Source organism: Hippopotamus amphibius, chromosome 3, assembly GCF_030028045.1.
Source record: "Hippopotamus amphibius kiboko isolate mHipAmp2 chromosome 3, mHipAmp2.hap2, whole genome shotgun sequence".
Lineage (NCBI taxonomy): Eukaryota > Metazoa > Chordata > Mammalia > Artiodactyla > Hippopotamidae > Hippopotamus > Hippopotamus amphibius.
Window position 1 is genome coordinate 51,104,299 of NC_080188.1, and position 23,618 is coordinate 51,127,916.

General features: G+C 49.0%; 1 protein-coding gene across 4 annotated transcripts; it reads left to right on the top strand.

The window, feature by feature from the left end:
* The first annotated feature begins 3,302 nt into the window (after nt 1-3,302).
* Nucleotides 3,303-23,600, top strand: PRDM8 (PR/SET domain 8). Of its 4 annotated transcripts, none has more exons than XM_057727996.1 (7): nt 3,303-3,412; nt 15,786-16,038; nt 17,033-17,169; nt 17,897-17,962; nt 19,426-19,646; nt 20,634-20,865; nt 21,254-23,600. In XM_057727996.1, coding segments are annotated over exons 4-7 (2,064 nt in total). In that variant the 5' UTR covers nt 3,303-3,412; nt 15,786-16,038; nt 17,033-17,169; nt 17,897-17,961; the 3' UTR covers nt 22,864-23,600. The 4 variants fall into 4 exon arrangements, with proteins under 4 accessions (XP_057583979.1, XP_057583978.1, XP_057583981.1 ...); XM_057727995.1 differs by lacking the exon at nt 3,303-3,412 and adding an exon at nt 3,932-3,998; XM_057727997.1 differs by lacking the exon at nt 3,303-3,412 and adding an exon at nt 4,255-4,305.
* The last annotated feature ends 18 nt before the right edge of the window (nt 23,601-23,618 follow it).

A 23,618-nucleotide genomic window follows, 5' to 3' on the forward strand; every position in this document is an offset into this window, starting at 1 on the left:
GGCAAAACTGGAAAGAGGAAAAGTTATTTCAATCTGAAATCCACACAGACTTTGAACTCAAGAAAAGGCGTTAATAAGATTTCCTGTTGCTGTGGGGTTGATTTGTTATGAGGTAGTCACTTTTTGCTGAATCCTGGCTGACTTTCTTGAAAGCAAGTCAGCAAGTGACTAACTAGGCCTAGCAAGACTGATCCCGACACAGGAAGCCACAAAATGATGAGAGACCTGGGGATGCCCAAAGGAAGTCAATAGGGTGTACTTTAAAATTCTTCCAGGTCCTGGCTTGCAAAGCCTGCCAAGACCTCTGGAAATCTTTCATGAGTGCTAGTAGAAACTTTCAGCCAAAGGGCTCTGAGAGATGATTCTTAAAAACTTGGATGGTTAGGTTTACAAAGCCTGTTAAGTTTTTACCTCCAATTGGAATTGTGCTCTGAAAAGGTGTTTGCAGGGAGGGTTCTCAGACAATTGTCTTTGATGAATAATAATAGTTTTGTGCTGATTATTCTCCATTTGTTTCCCCAAGATCCATTCTCCAGCCTTCTATGCCTGACTCGGTGTCCTCAAAAGCTGACCATGCAGATTCATCACATTCCAGTATATTGCCAACTAGTTTCTAGTTGGGTTTGGCCAATGGAAGAAATCAACATGAAACCGGAAGATGTGAGAAGAGAAAGATTGGGGTGTTGCATTCATGCTCCCTCCTTGCTATGCCACTGCCTCTGGCAGTAGCTGTGTCCCTGTGACTCTCACTGAGCCCTTCCTCCAAGCTTCCAGTTCTTACTGGGCTCTAGAAACACAAATTCCTCTCCTAAGACCTTTTTGCGGTGCTGTTTCTGTGTACTTCATCATTTCATTTGTTCCCATGACTGTGTCCACATCTTTTTAAGTAGTCTCTTCATGTGATCCATTTGGACTGAATTCTGATTCCTGCTGCGTCCCTAACAATTACTACATTTTAAAACCATTAATCATTTCTAAGTCTCACTGTAACCCTGCAAGGCCTTATTAACATTATTAACCCATTTGCAGATAAGGACATAGACTTAAACAGATAAAATACCCAAAGTCACACATCTAGTGAGTCACAGTGTTGGAATTAAAACTCTAGTCTCTCTACCAAGAGCCATTTTCCTTACTTCATTTAGATTTGTAAACAAATTCTATTTATATTTTTATTCCAAAAAATTAATTTTATTTAGATATGTCAGATTTTATGTCTGCTGTCTTATGAACATACTGATTAAGCTTGAGCCCTTATATTGAAATAGAATTAGATGAAATCCACATAGAAATTGCTAAATTCAAGTATGGTATCCCTCACAATGATATTTTAATGACTATAGTGAAAAAAAAAGACTTATTTAAAACAGTATGATAAAACTTGATAATCTACTCTTGTCTGCTGCTAGCATTGTCTTCTTTGCCTTGAGTTTTTTTTTTTTTGCCAGACACCCTTGCTTGCAACTCAACAACTACTTCCAATAACCTTATCCCTATCTTTTTACATTTTAAAGGTTAGTTCACCCAGACTTCTTTGTAGGTATCTGTGGCCAGGTAACCCAAATCTGGCTAATAAAAAGTGAAAGTATTTCCTTCACATAAAAGGAAAGAACTACTTTTCTTTGCCATGTCTCTTTCTTCATGCTTAAAATAATGGTGTGATGCCTGGAATTATAGCAGTTATCTTGTGACCACAAGCCAGTATAAGAATGTTCCAAATATTTCACAGTACATATTTATACTAAAAAGAGTATTATAACTTTATACATTATACATATACATGTATGTATTCAGCAAAGAATATACTCAACAAACACTGAGTTCCACAAGCCCTCAAACCTCTGAGTTTTGTTGCTGTTTTATTAAATATTGAATGGACAAAATAATATTTATAACATATGTGCATGACATAAACACAATACACTGATGACCTAGGTAACCACAACCCAGCCTAAGAAAAAGAACAACCTCAGAGGCAACTTCCATCCTAGATTTTATGTTTATCCATCTTTCACTGTTTTAAAAATTCTCTTGATTTCCATTGTTCATCTCTATCCCCTTTGAAAGACTAGGAACTGAAATAAGACCTTTCCTTTTTTTTTTCATTCATGTTGTTAACATAAGCAACACTTTAGTCCCCCAAACACACTTTACCTTTTCAAGGGCAGTAAAGATAGCTTGACAGCCTCCCTCCCTACTCAAATTACAAGGCAAAAAGGACCGTGCAACATTAAAAACAGTTAAGTGCTCTTTATATCAGTTATTAGAAAGCCTTGAGGAGAGCAGAGAAGTTCATCTTTTCAGAGCTAGTTAGATAAACAGAGGTACACATGGGGTGGGGCAGGGGCGGGGAGAGAAAGAGAGAGGGTAGAAGAGAGAAAGAGGTCTTACAGTTAAGGTGGGAGGAGGTTGATCTTTGTGTGTTTTCAGAGGAACAACTTCAACTTTGAGGTCTGAAGGGGTTCCCCTGCCCCTCCCGCAGCTCATCCGTAGGCCGGCAGACCCCTGCCCAAGCCTCCCTCCTGAGATCCTGCATATGCTTTCTTGCTAAATGACTCTTCGCACCGTTATCTCCTCACGGGATACATCTGTTGGGTGCCTCGCATCCTCAGCTCCGCTTTCATCTCTTCGTAGCTCAACACATTGTTTGCTCCAGTCCTCGTGCCAGGGTGGAAGGGAGCCATCCTGCCCGGCCGTGCTCTGGGATTGGCAGCGAATGAATGATTGGCATCGGGCATCTCTGTCAGGGCTTTGGCATGCTGCAGAGTAGAAGCCTTGTGCTAATGAATGCCATCTACACCTACCAGATGTGCCACTGGGTGACATGCCAGATCTTTTACATAATGCCATTCTGCCGGACACGGGACAACTGCGGGGGGGGGGGGGTGCGTCTTTTAATGCCTAGGAGTGGGAGTGGGTATGCCTTTTTTTTTTTATCCATACTTCCGCCACCACCCATACACCCAATCAGTTCCCCCTACATTGAGCTAAAACCTATGGCTGAAGGCATCTCCCTCAGAGATAGCATTGAAGCTGCAGAGCTTGAGTTTGTTGACCGGCTCCCTTGGCCCACACTCATCACCTTTCCCCTTCCATTGAGGAAAGGCGGATTTTTTTTTTTAAGTTAAGGATATAAAAACATTGGAAGGTCTAAAACGAAAAAAAGGAGAGGGGAGAAATGACACACCCTATCCTCTCCTTCCCTACGCTAAAGGGCAAGTCTGAGCTCTCCTCACCCCACCCCCTTCTTTTCCACCGTCCTCCGGAAACTAGATGGTATTTATTCCCAAGGGTGATATCCTGCCAGTGTCTGTCCCACGTTCGGGCTGAAGCAGTTGTCTGAAGTAATGTGGAGGTGTCCAAAAATCCATGCCATTTGGAGAGGACTGCTTCCTGGAGTGGGATGGACAAGGTGGGAGGAAAGGGAAATGAGAAAACCACTTTTGATGGGCAGCGGGTGTGTGCGCGTGTAGGAGTGTTTTGGTTCCCCCCCTCCCCAGCTCTCCACCCCTCCACGAGGGGAAATAGCTGGTGGGAGGAGGGACTGCCACGCTGGTCCCCCGCTCTTTGGTTAGACCTGCCGGTCAGGACTGCCCCGGAATTCCGGGGGCTTAAAAGGGGCAGGCTTCTGCTCCTCCTCCCCAGGGGCCATACCTCCTCACGCACTTTCCCACCACACCCCCAAGCATCGGCTCCCACGCTCGGACCCTGGCCCCTTGCGCGCCTCGGGCCGGGCCGCCAGGCGCCTTCCCTTGCACCCGCACCCCCGCCCGCTGCCGAGGCTCCAGATGGCGGCTCCTCGCGCTCGGCTTGCGGCCCCCAGACGCCGCCCGGCAGCAGCCGGCCGTCGCTCCCTCCCTCCCAGCTGCTGCGGCAGAGAGCGCGACCGCTCGGCGAGGAGGGCGGGCTCCTCCGCGGACTCGGATTGGGGCGGGAGCCGGGCCGCGGAGGGGCGCGCAGGAGCCGTGCCGGCGGGGAAGGAGCCCTGCAGGGCCCAGGTGAGGAGGCCGCGGGGGAGGGTGCGGGGAAGGGGAACCTGCCCGCCGCCTCGGCACCGTCAAACCCCCCGCCCACCCGCCCCCAGGCTTTCCTCCCGGCCCCACCTCCACGTACCCGGCGCCGTGGGGCCGAGCAGGCACGGGACCCGAGCACCCGCGGGACCGCAGGGAGCTCCGCGCAGCCGCCAGGAGGGGGCGCCCAGCACCCCGGAGCCCCGGCCCGAGGGCGGGCTCCGCCTGGGCGTCCCGCGGCAGCCGGGTGGAAGGCTGTCCCGGCCGGAAAGGTGCCCCCTTCTGCCGGAGAGCGGTAATGCCCACCAGCTGCGACCACCCCTTCCCCATTTTCTCCGCTCTTCTCCCTCTGCTCTTTTCCCTTCGCTCTTCTCTCTCGCTTCCTATTTGCCTCTTTCGTTTTTTTCCTTGCTTGCCAGGTTCCCTTCTTTCTCCCCGTCTGCCCCCTTGCATCCTGGACCTTTCCTCTCCTTCCACGGTCCCTCCAACCGCACGGTCGGGGTTTGTCCGCCCCCTGGGGTGGTGGGAAGGGGGATGTATTTCGTGCCTAGACTCTGGCTCCTCTCCACAGGTGCCTCCCAGGTGACCCCGAAAGCAGCTCTGAGAATGGTGGCTCGCGGGGTTGAGGTTACTCTCTTCCTGGCCTGGACCCGGCGACTCTTTGACTGGGGTGGGGGGGGTGGGGGGGGCGCGGGGGGTGGAAGGGAGTGATGCGTTTGGGAGCAGCTCCCTGAACACGGAGCTCGGAATTCTCTTTACTGGACGCATGTGTGAAGTTCAGCGGCCTGGTACCGAACTCCTTTCTCCCACCCCAGAGTCAGGACACTTCGAGGGCATTTCCCCTTACACAAACCCCTATAAGACCTAAAGTCCGCCTGCCTGGACACACCTCACTGCGGTCCTCCGTAGCAGTTGTGCTGGGGTCCGGGTGGAGGGAGGAAGGCGCTAAAAGGCCGCGGCGCCTGGCGTCGCGCGCCCATCTGACGTCCCCTCTAATCCCCCAGGGCTCAGGCGCGTGCCCACAGACCCTCTGCTCGTCCCTGCGCGCCGTCGTCCGGCATTAGACCCCCGAGAGCACGTTCCGTAAGCTCCCAGTACAAATCCCCTCGGAAACATTAATCACAACCACCAGAGAATGCAAAATGTGTGCCCGTGCCGTGTCTGCCTTTTAATCCCGAACGTAATTCTGGAAAGCAGCATCGGACAGGGGCTCCATTAATCCCTTCCACGAGCAAATGCAATCTCTGACCTACTAGACTTGTTCTCCTGCAGTTTCACGAAGAGTTAGCCTCGCTAGAGGAATACTCAAAGAGGGAAGGAAAACCATGAGAGACTTGGGACACGGCGCAATGTTGCAATAATGGGGTGCATTTCAATCAAAAGGCGCTCGTGCTGTAGAGTGGGATTACCGGCCAGGAGTCCGGAAATTTCGCCGGGGCTGCTGCGGAGTGTGCGGGGTTGGGGGGGTGGGGAGGTTGTTAGGCGACAGGAGCCTACTTAGGTTCGAGCCGGAGAGGAAACCCAGTTCTCTTTCCTCCGAAGGCTTCGGGCACAAGTGACCTCATCTGGGGCTGTCCCGTTGCGACGGCGCTAGGGCAGGCGGAGGGGTCAGCTCGCAAGACGGAGAGGTCAGGGTTTCACCCTCTGAGGCCTGTTCTTCGCATTTGAGATTTAACTATCCACTATCCTGTCGTTCAATCAATCATGTTTTCCTTCTCCCATTTTATTCAAAACCGTCTTCCAGCTCCCTCATAATCGTAATTTGCACCATTGCCTTTTATCTTTGATTAATTAGGAAATCGAAAAAGATAATGGAGGGTCGGGCCAATAAATTAGTCTTAGAAGCCGACGGACGGACGTCTGGGGCTGCCGTGTGGATGGGCACTGTCCGCAGAGACTGGTGGCGGCTGCTGCCGGCCGGGCAGGAAGGGGTTAAGGCGCGCGGTGCCTGCTGAGTGGAGAGATCCGCTCTGAAACGAACCCAGTGGGCACAAGCAAAGACTTCTCCCTTACTAAGTGGAGAGTCTACAGTGATTTTTAGCTCTTCCTGTTTGGGTCTAGAAAAGGAGAGAGGAGAGGACTAGGGTAGGGTGAGGGCGGGACTCCTGTTTCTTCCAAAGAGGCCTCCCTACGAGCAGACGAAAAGGTTTAAAGCTTGGTGGCTTTAAGCTGGGGTCTATTTCTTCCGGGGATGGAAAGTTGTATTTATTTTTGCATCCTTGCTTTCCCTCATCACTTGCCTACTAGTCTGAAAGAGGGTTGGGAGCAAGGGAAGAAGGAAGGGAGGAAGATGGAAAGAGAGAGAGATTGAGAGATTCTGTTATTATGATCAGATCAGTAACTCCCTGGCCCAAGAGGAAAGATCGTAACGTGAAGTTGTTCCCTGCCTTCGCCGAGGCGCCAGGCGGGTTCCGGATTCTTCTCGTCGCCCTCCCGCGAAATCGATCACGCCGCCCAGACGGCTGAAGGAGAGCACTTTGCCACTCTTCACAGCTTCGCCCCAGACTCTTTAGCTTTCAATTGAAAACCAATTAAAGGTTTCTATAAATCTGTTAGTTCCCCTTTTATCTGGAGACCCCTGATGCATGCGATATTGCCCTTTAGATGCCTCTTCCGTGTTTTGTTTTACAATTGTTGTATCAATATAATGCGGCCTTTCTTCTCCTGTCTCTATAGATACAGATACACAAGGAAAACCAAAGCTATTCAGTCTCCTCATTTGTCCAGCAGCCTAACAGTGGTGCCCTTTCTCTGCTGCTGCTTTCCCTGCTTCGGGAGCAGCAGTTATGGTGGAAGCAGATGGCTACTGATTGGGGGAGCTTTGTGGCTCTAATACTGAATACTTTATGGAAAAGGACTTTATCATGCTTCGTTGGGCAGAGGAACAAGGGGATGAGATTTATGGCCAGGAAAAATAAATCTTCTCTAAGTTGCAGCTCCTTCTCACCAGTTGTTGCCTTTGCCCTGGGGGGCTGAAACGCTGAGGAATTGATTTTATTGCATTTTATTCTCCTTTCTGCTAACACACTTTTTAGTCAGGGTCTAAGAGGAAAGTGGACAAAGAGCCAGAAGTTTATGAAATACCTTAGATTGCTGTTGCTGCATCAGTATTCTCTGCCCTCAGGAATAAAGCAGAAGGGTATGGTCTTGAATGCTGTTTGGGGCCATGTTTCCCCCAATGTCCTGTTAGTTCCTGGTAAAACATCATCCTCCATTATCCTATTATCTAGAGAACAAAAAAGCGTGTTAGTGCTTCCATCTGAAAAATCAGAAGACACTGGCATTGAAGGAGAGGGGCAGTGATGAGGCATGCTCCCCATGGTGATGTAGGTATGCTCCCCTTTTCAGAAAGGATCTGAGCTCTAAGGATTATTAAGGGATGTCTGTGAACATAAGCTCCTGGACTCTAAATTGCATTTTCAAGCTTTGGGGAATATACAGATCCCAACCATCCACTAAAGGCCTAATTCACCCCAAGATAATTCACCCCTATATCTTTCCCTCCCAGAGACCAAGACATAATGTCACATAGAAATGCTCCTAACATGCCTACTGGCAGCCAGATGCAGAGAGATGGAAGCCAACCCCAGTTCTGGGTCTTCCATTCCATTTCAGACAGACTCCTTGTCTCATTAATATCTGAAATGCCATTTTTTTACTCAAGAAACATTTGTTGAGCATCTTCCATGTTCTAAGTTCCTTTCCCCTGCCTTTGCTATTCTTTTACCTTGCCCCTAGAAACTGAAGATGAAAGGTCAAGAAGCAAAGGCATGCAGAATTGTCACCTAACTTACTGCCACAAGCTGCTTCTTCCCAATTCTGTGTGCACTACCACCCACACAGCAACATGCACCTTTGCATTTTGTTTGTCTCAATAGAGGATAAAAAGATTAGGAGAACTAAGACTAAAAAATTATATTTACCCAGCATTTCAAAGTAGCAGACACTGAAATGCTTTAAATAACTGTTAGGCTCTTACTATGTGCTAGACTAAATGCTCCCATAGGCCTACTGCATTTAATTCTTATGACCCTTTGAGTTAAGTATTATTAACTCTAGTTCACAGAGCCCCTTCCTTCACAGGAAACAGAATAACAGAGACGCTAACCCAAGCAAGTGGTCCAGCTGGGTTCTGAATCCAGGCTTGCTTTTACAATATTCACAGCCACCCTATAAGACAAATGATGTTTTTGCTATTTTCCAAATAAGGAAATTAAAGCTCAGAGAAGTTAGGCGATTTGCTCTTTGCTGGAAGACACACAGCTAGTAGACTGCACACCAGGGGTTCAAACGTAAGTGTCTAGGATCCCAAATTTTGACCTCTTAACCACTGGCTCCAGAACCCTTCAGAAGAAAGAGCCCACACTGACCTCTGTTACCTGTCCCTGCCGGGGCAAGAGGTTTCGCAGTGCGCGAGACTGTAGGCCTGGGGCAAACGACCGCGCCTGCTCCGGGCTGCGGCTGCGGGAAGGCGGCGGGGCCCAGGGAGGAAGCTCTGCCCCGCGGCGCCCTCCCTGACACCGGGCTCCGTCGGCCGTGCTGCCCACAATGCCCCGCGCAGGCCGCGTGCGAGCGTCGGGGACGGGGCCAGGGCGGCAACACCTGGTCCCGCAGCGCCCCCAGGCTGGGGTGTGTAGGGAAGGTGCAGGGATGCACACCCTGCCACAGGGCCCGCCTGCTCCTGAGCCCCGGCCCTTCGAGGGAGAAGGAGGGCCGCGCCGCTCCGAGGCCCGGTGCCCCGGTCGGGGCGGGCGGCCGGGGCTTCAGGTTTCTCGGCCCCGCCAGGCTTTGGCTTTCTGGCCGCGGCACATGAGTGAGTCAGCGCTGCGTTCACAGGCTTCTCACCCCGTGGGGTCGCACTGCCCGGACTTCCCAGCGTTTCTACTGTGCGGCCTGCCAGGTCTAAGGAAAGGACTCACGGCCGGAAAGAGGGATGTAAGTCCACTCTCCCAGCCTCCCGGCCGAAAACTGCTCGCTTTTCCGTAGAGTCTGTGTTTAGGCCCTTCCTTCGGCCGTAGAGGGGATCCCTGAACACCTGGACACATTCCTCCCGCCTGCTTACTTTGTCCTCCAGTACTTCCTTCCGGTGTTCCTAGAAACATGGAGAAATCCTCAGCCTTCACTGGAGGACTTTGAACGCGGGTGCCCAATACAATTCTTAAATTTTCTGGAAAGGAGGCTAAGGCAGTGTTACTAACAGTAACAGCAGCCAGCACTGAAATAGGTGTTTACTGTGTGTCAGGCCCTGTTCTCTGCGCTTGCTAAATACCAACTCAGCCCTCACGGTAACTTCATGAGAAGAGCTGCCTTTATTACCCTCGGTTCACAGAGGAAGGCCTAACGCACGGACCGGTTAAATTACCTCCCAAACGTCATGGGCCCGTTTTCCACGAACCCAGGTAGATAGTTGCCCTGAGGAGTTGTGGCCTAAACCTGCTTGGTCGTTCTTGGGTCAGTTCTCTGAACGTCTGCGAATGTTCCTTAATGAAGGCATCGAGAACTCTCTGGGATGGCCAAGGCTGAAATGAAACTAACCCCGGCTCTTGGAAGTAATCCCTTACCATCTGCTCAGCAACTGGCTTTCCAAAGCGCGCTTGCCCTCATGCCCTGGCTGAGTCCTCACCGCGACCCTGGAGGCAGCTCTTGCCAGCCTTCGTTTTCCTGAGGAGGAATCCAAGGCCGGAAGAGGTCACTGGCGGCCCGGCTAGTGAGAGATCAGAACACAGACCCCATGTCCTGGGAAAGGGGGGCGAGGGGTGCCGCCTGAGGACTGAGCAGGGGGCTGGCGGATGGGGAGAGGCAGCTGCTGGACACGAAAGCCCAGCGCTCTAGAAGCCTTTACACACGGAAAGGAGGTGCTTAGCAGGAGGCAAGAGTTGGCACTAACTCCAGGGAGGCGGTAGGAGGTTGGAGACCCGGGAAAACTTGGAGCAGAGGAGGCTTAACTCCACTTCCTCCCAGCTTAGTCCAGGGCGGGTCTGTCGCACACTGAGGGCTCTGCGTGGCCTCTTCTTGCCTCCTGTTCCTGGTTTGCCAGCGCTGCTTTTAAAAGGGTAACCCTCCTCTGAAGGCTTGTCTGGCTCTGCCCAGGTCCTGTCCAATGTCACTCTTCGGTAACTCATCCCAAATGTAGTGGGAGTGTTGTCTTCTCTTTGTGATAGTGTCTGGGTAATACCCTCCCTGGGTCTCTAGCAGGGAGACCTCCTTAGCCCACTTCTAAGTCCGTCTCTGTCATTTGGCCTTCTCTGCACTCTTAGCTCTACCGCCCTTTCCTGAGACTTCGACATCGGAGATCCAGACATAAGGACTGGGCTGCGGCTAGGAAGCACTTCCCTGCCTTGCCTTGAGGCCCAAATGTTGGGCGCAAACTCAGCTGTCAGTGGCTTTAGGAATAGAAACACGAATTCATTCCCCCAGATAAGAAATGGAATCGGTGGCACTCTCAGGGTATTGACTATCCCAGGACATTTTCACAAGTTCAGAGGATCCCTGGAAACTTCCTAGTGCCTCAGGTAAACTGACTGTAGAATGCAGACAATGCTATGAGGCATCTGATCGCATACACAAGGTACTGGTTACTAAAATATGTATAAAATATATTCTTTAGAACTCTATTGTTTTGCCTCTCCAAGACCAATTGCTCTCCTATATGACTTCACACAACTACTCAAAACCATCTTAACATGAAAATATGCAACAAGGAGAAGTGACAACTTTGTAGACATGGAGCCAAAATCTCTCTCTGTAACACACACACACACACACACACACACACACACACACACACACACGACCATGTCTGATCAGGTTTAAAATTGTTCAGACCTAAATTGGATTCTAGGCCTTCAGGAAACTCAACATTCAGGTCTTTATAGTCAATATGTTTATTATTCTTAGGATTTTGTGAATGATTTATTTGACAATTCCGGATATTATTTATTTTTAAAATATGGGTTTTCCTTAAAACTTTAGAGAACATTATTAATTATATCTTGGTTACCTTTATATTACATCACCAGAAGACTAGCAAATCAATGTGGGAACTGGCTTTTCAGTGAGTAAGTACAAGAGAACAGATATGTTTCAATCCTCCGGCTTAGTATTTTCACCATTTTTAAATATATATACAATACTGTTTATAGTAGTGATGCTATTACTATTGTCTGTAACAAGTTGATCTTTGAATTCTTTAAGAGACTACTTCTCCAAGTATTAGAATTGAAGAAAACCTACACTGGTAGTTTTTTAGTGCTTATGAAAACCTGTTAAAACTATGGGCCTTCCATATAATATTTGGGGAGACATTCCTTCGTTGATGCTAGATTAATACCCCTGGATTAAACTATGAAATACCTGCATTTAATTTGAATTGAAATCATGAAAGATAATTTTCACTCAAACAGTCCAATTTGCAAGATGACTAGAAAGCAGTTTTGGTATGAGAACATAGTTTGTGAAAAAATTAAACTATTTCCAAGGCTCTAGTAAAGAAATGTGAATCATCACTGTTGTGGTCACTGATTTGATGTCTATTTCCCCCAATCCTTTTCATTCCTTTTCTTTTTTGCCTCCCTTTTCCTTAGAGAAAATCAAATGCCTCTCTCCTCAGGCTTCAGGAAAGTATGCCATGAACAGATTCTAAGCTAGAAAGTCCTGGGCATGTGTTCTGACTAGACCCCTTTCCCAGGAGAGGAATGCTTTATGCTGCTCATCCCCCAGCAGCCCAATTTACAATCTAAGTCCACACTTCAGAGAACTACCTTCGATCAGGTGCCAGGGCAGCGAATCTGCCTAGTACGAGCCCTCTGTTTCGATAAGCACCTCTCTTTTAACTCAGGAATTACACACAGCCTAAAATAAAGAGGAAAAGAGGTGGAACTCAGGTGCTATTGAGTATTGGGATAATGTCCCCTCTCCTGGCTGTGTAAAGACATTTGATGTAGAGCCTCTCAACTTGGTGACATTCCTAAGGCCTAGTGTCAGTCTTCTCAAAATCTGATGCTCCCTCCAATTTGAGATTGTTGGATGCCCCTTAGTCCCCTGTCTGCCTGAAAAGCCTGGCCCAGAGGGTGAGGAGGCTCAGAGGAGCTGACTATGCCCTGTCTACATTTCCTTCCTCCTACCCTACTTCTCCTACTAAGATACATTCAAGGGCTGTGTGTATGATTCTGGGAGGGACTTTGTAACCTGTGGATTTGACAGAAAATTCCTTGCTAGATCTCTAGATAGTCATCTGGGGAGGGATATAAAATCTGGGAGAATCCAGGGGGTCAGGATGCTGGATATTAGATCTGGTTCACAGGTTACATTCACACAGGTAAGCATGAGGCATTGGTTTCAGATCTGTAGTAGTTTCCTTAAATACCACCACAGTTTGTGTGCCATGCTGGAAGTGATTCTCAGAAGCCATTAAGCCAGTTGACTACAACTTAGATTCAGCAGATAAAATGAATTACACAAAGCTTTCAAAGGCCACCTAGCTTGAAGCTGAACTCCTACAGAAGGAAGGGCAAGTGGAACTTGAGACCCCTCAGAGAGGTTTTTAACTTGAGAAACGTAGGTTATAACTATAATGATGATAGTTGCAGTAGTAGCAGCAGGATTAAGAACAGTTACCATTTCTTGAGAAAGAGAAAAAGCTGAAAAGAGAAAAATGTGAGTCGAGAATAATGATCCCTGCAGTTGGAAGCCTGGAGTCCCTCCTCACAGGCTACAAAATTATCCATTCTTTGAGTCTCTGGCTGTCCAAGAATGAGCTTGGGAAACCATTTATGACCTATTCAACAAACTGTAATTCTTGGTGAGGCACAGACCCATACTGAGATTGCCATGAATACTTATAAAAGGCAAAATGCCCCCTCCCCATCCCTGTAAACCTTTATCCAGCTCAGCAAGTCTGCCTCTTCTTGCCTCTAAGTTAACCCTTAGAAAGTCCGTTATCCTCCTTGGTGAGGCTAGGGCAATGCAATGCCCCTCCATGAAGTTCCCTCCTCTGCCTCCCCCAATCTCCTCATAGCCCCTTCCAGAGACCTCCCTGTAGGGAATTAAAAAGTTTAGGAAAAAGTCTCCACCATCTGTCTGCTTCTTTGGCATCCTCTTGTCTTCCAGTGTGAAAATATATAGTATTATGTACATATATATTTTGTAAACTAAGCCTTTGGTGGTGTAGCGCTTTGGTGATATGATTAGAGGGGGATGAGCCAGGACCTAGAAGGGGAGAGAGAAAGAAAAATAACGTGTTTTTATTCTTATAAAGTAATAAACCTTCTGAGGGAGTTACTTTTACCTGCCTCCTACCACAGAAGTTTAGACATTTGGGGCCCCCTTTCTCTACCCTGGGAGAAGAAATGACATTTCCATTCTAATACTCTTCAAGAATCAGATTTCCTTTCTTACCCTTTCTCCACCCTCTCACTTAGGTTATAAAAGGCACCACCTCAGGAATCATTCATCAACCTCTCTCAAGCCTTCTCTCCAAAACAATGCTGCAGTGGTCTACACATGTATTGTGTGTGTGTGTGTGTGTGTGTGTGTGTGTGTGTGTGTGCGCGCGCGCGCATGCGTATGCCATAACTGCAAGAAGCCTTGTTAAAGTGGGGCAAGGCAAAAATACCTTCACTCTTCATTGTTATCCCTCTAATCATTTAATTGGAAATAAAATCCCAAGGAAAAGAGCTCCAAATATATGCATAAACCCACTGTTCCATGTGAATTAGATAAAACTATTGCCCGAGATGCATTTTTATAATACTGTTTGAGGCTGAATAAATGCCTCAGCCCTTCATTTAGTATCAGTGAATTCCAGTAAGTAATAATGCAGAATGATTTCAAAGTGGTTTATGCAGCATTTTAGCCCATAAATTCCTAAAAAAAAATAAAAAATAAAAGTGATCTGTAGATTTTATTTACCTCCAATTAACAATTTTCATTTAGACCCATTTTATTACCTAGCAAAATGTGTACCACTTAAAATACTGGAAAACCCTCAAAGTAGGAATTTCAAACTTACTCTTACCTATATTTGTGAGTTTGTGGTTGTTGTTGTGTGACTCATTTAATACATAAAGAGTTTGTTGGATTCATAAAATGTAGGAAATTTTTTTATCTGGGGATTTTTATCTAAAATCAGTAGGGGAAATCTAATTAGGAGACAGATAAATGAAGCTGAGAGGAAACATCATCTGATGGCCAGATTCTTAGTACATCTCTCCCCTCTTTGAGGTACAGAATCTTAGTTATCTTCTAGCTTGAGATTTAGAAAGTCAAGCTCCCTTGCCTGCAATTCAAGTACCAGAAACATTTGTTATTTTATATAAATTGGAATCTAGGTTTCAATACCTCAAAGGAGATATAGTCTAATTGCCCTTTATATTTAAGAAAGGAAAGTCCAGGGAAAACAAAAATGCCTGCCCTTTAGATTTTAAGGTTTTCCAGAATGCTTATGTTCTGGGGTGGCTGCTTTTATATTTACAATATGTAAGAGGATTTTTTTTTAAAGTGGCTTGCATGGACTGATTACGTTTCCTGGGAAAGGCAAACTTCCTATTCCCTTAACAAACAAACAAAAAACAGCAAAAGAAGGCCCTAAGGAGTGTTTTGTTCTACAGTTTAGGAATTAGGTTCAAGGACACTGCCCCGCCCACACACACACCTTTGCTGTAGTTTATAAGGAACCACAACCCTTTTATGGCTACTTCTTTATCTCAATTTGATGTTGTTTACACCTGTGTGTCACCTGCCCTTTCTTTTTCCTTCTCTGAATTCACTTAAGTGAATTCTTCAACACTGCGAGTTAGTTTTCAGATTTTTGAGGCAATTCTTTTGATATTTCTAATCCCATCACCCTTTCTTAAACAAGTGATGGGGGGGTAGTTGCGTGTGTGTGTGTGTGTGTGTGTGTGTATGTGTGTGTGTGTGTGAGTGAGAGAGAGAGAGAGAGATGCAGGGAGTAATGAATGGAGCATCTAGTTATAAGCCAATTGATGCCTAAATACCTTTGCAGATGTAGAGACGTGGGAGAGCCCTCAGCATTAAGCCTTGGTCATTAGGTGAGTCGCCCTCAGCCAAACTATGTTAAAGTGTGCACATGTGCATAAGAGAAATGCTGTTAAGATAAAAGAAAACTGCAGTTTGAGGTTTCTTTGAAAAGTCAATAGGTAACCTGAAAATTAAGGGAGAATTCTCCCTTTACTTCTTAGTATATGGAGATTTTGCAACCCTTCTTTCTCCAAGTCCCAGCTTAATCCTAGACAATGGCCCTATCTGATCAGAAGGACTCGGAACTTATGTTGAGGAGAAGGCGGCTGACCAGGGCCGGATGAAAAAAGAAGGGGGAGGGGGTGGAGAGAGAAAGGAGAACTAAGTGGGAAATTTCTCGCACTGTTTTTTTTTTCTTTTTTTTAAATTTCTCCTCTGCAAAATCCTTTCTAGGCCTCCTTGTATGGTAGGCGCCAGCGAGGAAAGGCGCTCCGTGCTTGGTTGCCTCACTGGGTTCCGGAGGGAGGTCTCAGAGCCACCAGAGCCTCAAAGTGACACTGCACACACCTTTTCCCTTTAAGCTGCTCTTTGCCAACCCCCAATCCACTTACCTTATTTCAACACTGGATAAAAACTAGGCTGTCTCCTCAAGTCGTGGTTCTGCTTTGTCCACTTTAGCCGACTACACGTCCGATTTATCCTAAAGCTAACAGATTGCCCTCTTCAATGTAGTGGTGGTGTGGGTGGAGCTGAAGGAGTGGGACTGTCTATACCATTCAAAGGTCTGTTTTCCCTTAGGAGCCGAGAGTTGAATGTCGAAAAGGAACCCCCGAGGTCCCCCAGCGAAAATGTGTTGCGGGCCCCTGTTGAAGGAGTCAACTATCAGGCTGTTAAAGACCTCAAGTCATTAGCATCAGCTGCTGCACTAAAGGGGCAAGCCAGCGCCTCTAAGTGGCTTAGCGCACAAATGAGGCTCCCGAGACGGCCTCGGCCACTCCATCCACTCTTCCACCACCTGCTGGACGTGAAAAGCTCTCCGGAGCCCATCTCGGTAATAATTTTTACTTTAACCCACCCTTCCCATCCCTGGGGGGGTCTTAGGATACCTGCCGCCCTTGCAAGTGTTCCCCTTGGGGACTGTGCAGAAAGCGCCAGGCTGAGGGCGGAGGAGCCGGAAGAGCTGAAGTCCCGCAACCCGAGTTTTTCCCACCAGTCTCCTCCTCTCCCCTCCCCCCGCCTAGGTACTTGTGTGCTGGGACCAAAGGACCCCGGTAAACCCTTTCGGAGATTTGGCGGCGTCCCTACCTCATCCTCCTTACCTATCTCTGTGTTCAAGGAGAGACTGAGCCAAGTTCTCACCAAAGCGCATTCTTTCTTGCTTGTAAGGGCTTGGCTGCGTGAGCGCTCCTGGAGAGAGCTGACGCCGGTTTATCACCCCCAGGCAACTAGCCGCGCGTACCAGCCACGGCTGGAGGGCCGCAGAATCCCTCGGGGCTAATCCGCAGACCCTCTCCCCCTTCACAGAACTCAGACTCGGGAAATGCGCGCGGGCTCGGTGCGCGGGCTGAGTGGCCAGCTGTCTGCCAGAGGTTCTCCAGGTGCCAAGCGAAACGGGAAAAAGCCCTCTCCAGGTCTTTTGGTACTTCCCTTTCCGACCCCGAAAGTGATTTTCCCCCCTATCAGTCCCAGAGGGCCGAGGGCTTAGAGAGGAGGCGGGCCGGGCCGCGCTCCGAGAGGCGTTGCCACTTGGGGAAAGGGCCCAGGGGCTGCGGGGCGCGGGCAGGCCGGAGAGAACGCTTCCAGGCAGGCGGCGCAGCCGGAGGGAGCGCCCAGCCCAGCAAAGAGTTAAAGGGAGGGGACGTGGGCTGTCACGCGTCATTGGGCAGATTATGTGCAGCAAACAAAAAGTGTGTGTCTGCGTGCCAGTCAGTCACTGCATCGGGTCCATCTGTACAACTCTCTTCTCTCTCTCTCTCTCTCTCGCCTCTTACTCTCCTCTCATTTCTCTCTCCACCTCTCTCCATCTCTCTCTCTCCTATCTTTAGGCAGAGCCTACACGACAGCAACACCAACACCTCTTGACATGGAAATACACTGATACAATAGGCAAAAGAAACACTCGAGTGCATCTCCCGGTTCCAGGTGGCCTTATTTGGGCGATTAGATCCTGACCTTATTCCTGGTAAGTCTATTTGCATTGATGAGGGAGGAGGATGGGAGGAAGGCAGGTTTGGTGGGGAGAGTGGAAAATTTTGTCCTCCGCCTTTTCATTATCCAGAAGGGGGGGGTGGATAATTGTTGAGGGGATCTCTACTGCCAGTAGGGTTATACAAAGGGAGGTGCGGGTGGAGAGCACTTTGCCGAAGAAGCCAGCGACTGCGGAGCGCGCGGCCGCCAGACAATGCCTGCCTACGGGGGAGGGCGAGCGGCCGGCGGCAGCGACGGCTTTCGGCGAGCCCAGCCGGCTCTGGGAGGATCCCGCGGCGGTCGACTGAGAAGCCGGGCCTCGAGGAGGATGCAGAGCTGTGAAAGATTGGGTGGCGAAGGCGACAGCGCGCGGGCGGCAGAGCCCAGGCTCTCGCCCGGCGGTTATTGTGACCGGCTCGAGGCTCGTGGCGGCCGCCGCGGCGACGCGAACCCCTATTAGCGCGGCATAGCGAGGATCTTTTCACCGTATTGTTAGGTAGAACTGCATTTTAATGATTGCGTCCCTGCTGTTGCCCGAAGTGACGGGGCGACCTCTGGGCACAATGAAACGCTTGTGTGAAAGAGACTTTTAAAAGGAAGAGAAAAATTGGGGCATAAAACGCTGAATTGAGGAAATTGAAAAGGAGAGAATGGGATTCCGTTGAAAAGGAGGTTCTGAGAGATTCTGAGGGATTTTTTTTTAAATGTATTTAAATTTGCAGTTGGAGATCAGAAGGGCTACCTTGTGTTGGGTAAAATGCCCAGGATAGATGCTGTAGCATAATAAAGTAAGTTTCTACTTTATGGATATTTTCTCTTATTCCTGTCTGGCATATAGAGCCCATAGTTGACATTTGGGGGAAGTAGCAGAGTGAATGGAAAAGAGGCTGACCAAAGTTTCATGCTCTGTTAGCTGGAAAGGGAAAAGGAAGAAAAAAAGCACTACCTTGTAATCACATTTGCAAGCTTAACTGGTTAACAGACATTAAGATAAAAATGGACATTACTAACATTATTCCATAAAGAACAGCTTCATAGGAAAAGAACTAGGTCTCCCTTTTCCTGATACTTAAATTGTACAAAATATACTTAAATAACTGCCTATGGCAACGTTATTAGGGAAAAAACCAACTTGGAGGAATCGTTTAATGAGTCAGAAGAGTGAACAATGCAGTTAGTTCAAAGCCACTTTAAAATTTAAATATCCATTTTGTTTGTTTTTTAACGATGTCTTGGGGGGGCAAAGGAAGGAAAATGTCTCTTTATGACAGCTTAATAATAGAGAGCCCTCCATTACTTTCTGAATTGCTGTGGATTAAACAGCTGGAGAGCCCACTGAGGTCTACTCAAGCGGGGCTGCCCCCTCTTGCCCAGACAAGGTCCTATCTGGGGGAGCGAGAATTCACCAATCATTACACTCACAGTATTTCAGACAGGGGACACTTCAGTCCTGCCTTATACCTGCTACTTCATAAGGCACATGAGACTCTATCCACCCCCTTGTATAACAAGGTAACTGGGATTCACCCTCATCCATAAATAAGCATGTTGAGAAAAAAATAATTACCTCTGCTTGCTGCTTTTAATTAAAGCCTCGGAGGGATAGTGTTGGATTATGGTAATGAGCAGACACACGTCCCCTCTTGTAGGCTGCAGAGAAAGGTTAGCTGACACGGAATCAGTGGCCCTGACACTCCACTTGAAATCCATTCGCCATGCTCTGCTGTCTCCGCCTGCTCACTAATGCTGCTCCCCTCTTTGGAAGAAAAAATAAAATAAAATCAGCTCCCGGGCACCCAGTTCAATACATAAGAGTAGAAGAGAGAAGATTTCTCCCAAGGGTTAGAAGTTTCTTTCAGTCTGGAAAGTCTATAGGCCTGTAAAAAATCCTATTGTTCTCCCCTTCTCTCCCCCGCCAACCCCATCCTGCTCCATCCTCCCCCAAGGTAATGAAAAAAGCGATCTCCTCTTTCCTAGCCCTGATTTTCTTTCTCTAGCAGTCAGTCCACTCTGAGCTCCCCCATCACAATTTTTTTTTTAATTTTTAAAGCAAAAGAAAGTACTCTTCGTTGGAATCTTTGTAACATGCCCGATTTAATCTGTCATTGGCTTTATTTTTGAAATAAGAGCGATGCAAAAACCAGGCAAATTCAAGAAAAATCTGTCTAGTAGTTAAAATGTTCTGCCTGGATTCATAGAGGCAAAAGGAGTCATGTAACTCGCTTCAATTGTCCTGTGTATCTGTCTTCAGTGATGGAGGATTTGGGCATCCAGAGAGGCATCTGGGATGGAGATGCCAAGGCTGTCCAACAATGTCTGACAGATATTTTTACCAGCGTTTACACCACCTGCGACATCCCTGAGAATGCTATATTCGGTCCCTGCGTCCTGAGCCATACTTCCCTATACGACAGCATAGCTTTCATAGCTCTCAAGTCCACCGACAAGAGAACAGTCCCTTATATCTTCCGGGTAAGTCTTGACTGATGCTATGTAGGGTATGAGGGTAATATCCTCTTGAAAATGGACTAAGAATCATTCTAATGACAAGCTGAGACAGATTCTGAATGTAGAAAGTACAGTGATACGTGCCATTCTATTTTACACACCAAAAATTAGAAAAGGAAAATTAAACTCAAAGTACTGTCAACTGATTTTCTGAAATAAGTGACTACATTTGATTTTAAATGTTATATATGTCTAAATCAGTGCCTCAATTCTGGGCTTTCCTGGAGATGAACATCACTTCCTTAACTCTTTGGGAGATTTCACTAGGGTTGAGGCTATTTGCATACTAAGTACTTTCTGTAAGCACTTTTATTATAAGTATTGGGTGCATTTGCTTTCCAATCCCAGAAGCCTCTTGTTCCCTGGAATATTACTCTTTCTGGTTAAGCTAGCTGGTGCCTAGAGTTTGTATTTAAATAAAAATGTTAATATTTTGACAATAAAACATCATTAAAGCTATATGTTTGAGTGTGAAAAGTCCTCTCACTTCCCATTCTTTCTTTACAAAGAACTATTAATTGTTTAAGCCAAAATTTGGATGAGTGAATGCCACAGAATAATTTCTAAAATCTAAGCTTGCTCTTTACTTCTGAAACAAACAAAATTCCCCATACTTCTGCAACGTGGGAAAATTTAGAAATCAATTCTCAAGAGGTTAACACTAATTTGAATTGTAAGAAGAAATATGCTAATTTGGTGTTCAACCAAGATATGATGACTTAAATAAGGTATATAATTTATGCAGCTTTCTAGGGACATTATCTTGCCTGCTGGCCACAAACATGAGGATAGGTGTCAACTTCGGTCAAGTTTTTGGAAGCTTGATCTCAGATAATTCTTTGGGAAAGAAAAATAGAAAATGGCCCTGGCTCCTATGGCTTCATTCTCTCACAGGAGGCTCCCTCCCTCATCCTCTTCCTTCTTGTATTCTTTCTTTTCTCTAAACTGTAGGTAGACACCTCAGCGGCAAATGGCTCCTCAGAAGGTCTCATGTGGCTGCGTCTGGTCCAATCAGCCAGAGGTAAAGAAGAGCAGAACCTTGAAGCCTACATAAAAAACGGACAGCTGTTTTACCGCTCTCTCCGCAGGATTGCCAAAGATGAAGAGTTGCTAGTTTGGTACGGGAAAGAACTGACTGAGTTACTCTTGCTCTGCCCCTCTAGATCCCACAGCAAAATGAATGGTAGGTTGGCTCTCGACCTGCGTCTGGGCCCTTAGCTGGAGGGGAAGCGACGCAGGGAGCGGCGGGGCTCACTCTGGCGCCTCTGCGCGCCTTTCTACCCTTGGGGTGCCTCCTAGAGAGCTTCAGAGATATAGTCCAGAACGAAGCTGGGACAGCTAGGTAAGGATAAATCGGGGCACGACTGGCTTAATTACGACACTCCCCCCAAATCAGAAGGGAAAGTTAGATCGGGCCTCCCACGACATTCTGTGCTCAGGCACTCAGGCTCTGAGAGGTGGTGGTGGGTTTCTGAAGGGGGTGATGGCAAACTGGCCTAGAGACGATGCTGAGTAATCGTGGTGTGTGTGTGTGTGTGTGTGTGTGTGTGTGGTGTCTGCTCACTAAGCAGGGTCGTCCCCTTACACATGCCTGGAATGCAGCCAACGTTTCCAGTTTGAGTTCCCCTATGTGGCGCATCTGCGCTTCCGCTGCCCCAAGAGACTCCACAGCGCTGATCTGAGCCCCCGAGAGGAGCAAGGCATCGGCGTGGGCACCAAGGATCACGGCGGCGGTGGCAAGGACCAGCAGCCGCCACAGCCACAGGAGGCACCCTTGGGTCCCAGCCCCAAGTTCTGCAAAGCCGGCCCCGTCCACCACTACCCGGCCCCCTCCCCCGAGGGCGGTAACCCGCCGGTGGCTGGTGGCGGCGGCAGCGCGAAGCCGTCCACTGACTTTCACAACCTGGCGCGGGAGCTGGAGAACTCCGGAGGAGCCAGCAGCTGCTCCCCCGCGGGAAGCCTCAGCGGCGGCGGCGGCCACCAGGAGGCGGAGCTGAGTCCCGACGGCAATGCCGCGGGCGCGGGTAAAGGGAAGAGGAAATTCCCCGAGGAGGCGGCGGAGGGCGGCGGCGGCGGCGTGGCACTGGTGGGCGGCCGGGGCCGCTTCGCCGAGCGGCCCCGGCCCGTCTCCAAGGAGGACCTGGTGTGCACGCCGCAGCAGTACCGCGCCTCGGGCAGCTACTTCGGTCTGGAAGAGAACGGCCGCCTCTTCGCGCCGCCCAGCCCGGAGACGGGCGAGGCGAAGCGCAGCGCCTTCGTGGAGGTGAAGAAGGCGGCCCGAGCGGCGGGCATGCAGGAGGAAGCGGCCGCCGACGGCGGGAGCGCAGCCGCCGAGGAGCAGGACGCGGGCGGCGGCGGCTCCTCCACGCCTGTGGCCGCCTCGCCGGCCGGCGCCGACAAGCTGCTGGCCCCGCGGCCCGGGGCGGCGCTGCCCGGCCGGCTGGAGGGCGGCAGCCCGGCGCGCGGCAGCGCCTTCACCTCCGTGCCGCAGCTGGGTGGCGCCGGCGGCAACGGCGCGGGGGGCGGGGCCGGGGCCGCGGGCGGGGCGGGCGGCGCGGGCGGCGGCCAGGGCGCAGCGGCGGACGAGCGCAAGAGCGCCTTCTCGCAGCCGGCTCGCTCCTTCTCGCAGCTGTCCCCGCTGGTGCTGGGCCAGAAGCTGAGCGCGCTCGAGCCCTGCCACCCCGGCGACGGCGTGGGCCCCACCAGACTGTACCCCGCCGCCTCCGACCCCCTGGCCGTGAAGCTCCAAGGAGCCGCGGACCTGAACGGAGGTTGCGGGTCCCTGCCGAGCGGGGGCGGCGGCGGCGGCGGCGGCGGGCTGCCTAAACAGAGCCCCTTCCTCTACGCCACCGCCTTCTGGCCCAAGAGCTCCGCGGCTGCGGCGGCCGCGGCGGCCGCGGCCGCGGGGCCCCTGCAGTTGCAGCTGCCCTCGGCGCTCACGCTGCTACCGCCCTCCTTCACCTCTCTGTGTCTGCCCGCGCAGAACTGGTGCGCGAAGTGCAATGCCTCCTTCCGCATGACCTCCGACCTGGTGTACCACATGAGGTCGCATCACAAAAAGGAGTACGCCATGGAACCCTTGGTGAAGCGAAGGCGGGAGGAGAAACTCAAGTGCCCCATTTGCAACGAGTCCTTCAGGGAGCGCCACCACCTCTCCAGGCACATGACCTCCCATAATTGACACGGAAAGGACCCCAGCTTTCCAAGCGCGCACACGCAAAGTCGAGCCACCTGCAGCAACAAACACGCGAAGACATCCACCACCTCCTTAATGACCTGAAACATCGCACCCAGAGACACACACACACACACACCCACCCACCCATACACTTACACACACGTGCTCTGCCCCCAGCGTTTACATCCAAACGATTAGCCATCTCTCTCTCTCTCTCACACAGACACACACACACACACAAACGAGACAGGATGGTGGATTTTTGATCGGATGGGGTGTTTGAGGGGTTTTCTTTTGAATGCACGCATTTTCACTTTCCCAAAAACAAAGGTACATTTTAAAAAATGTCATATATTGCAACATATTGATGCATTTGTCATACGTTTCTACTTAAATTATTAAGCACTTACAATTTAGATGTAATAATTATATGTAAGGGCAAAATTTATTTTAGATATAAAGTAAAGGAGGAGGGTGAGATGCTTTCTGCATTTCTTGATTACAGTTTGTGTTCTTACAAAAATAAGCAAAACAAATAAAAAGGGGGTCACCATTCAATTTACGTTTCCAGGGGGAAGTGCATGTATCATGAAATGATTATGGACTTCAATGAAGAATGTCATCATTATGTAAATATGTATTTCCTTTTAATACAAAGTGTAATTTTGTGCCAGTGAAATGGAGTCAATAGTTATGTGTTTCTTTTATCCCTGGAAAGATTTATTAAACTTTATATAGATTATCTGGGTATGTTGGAT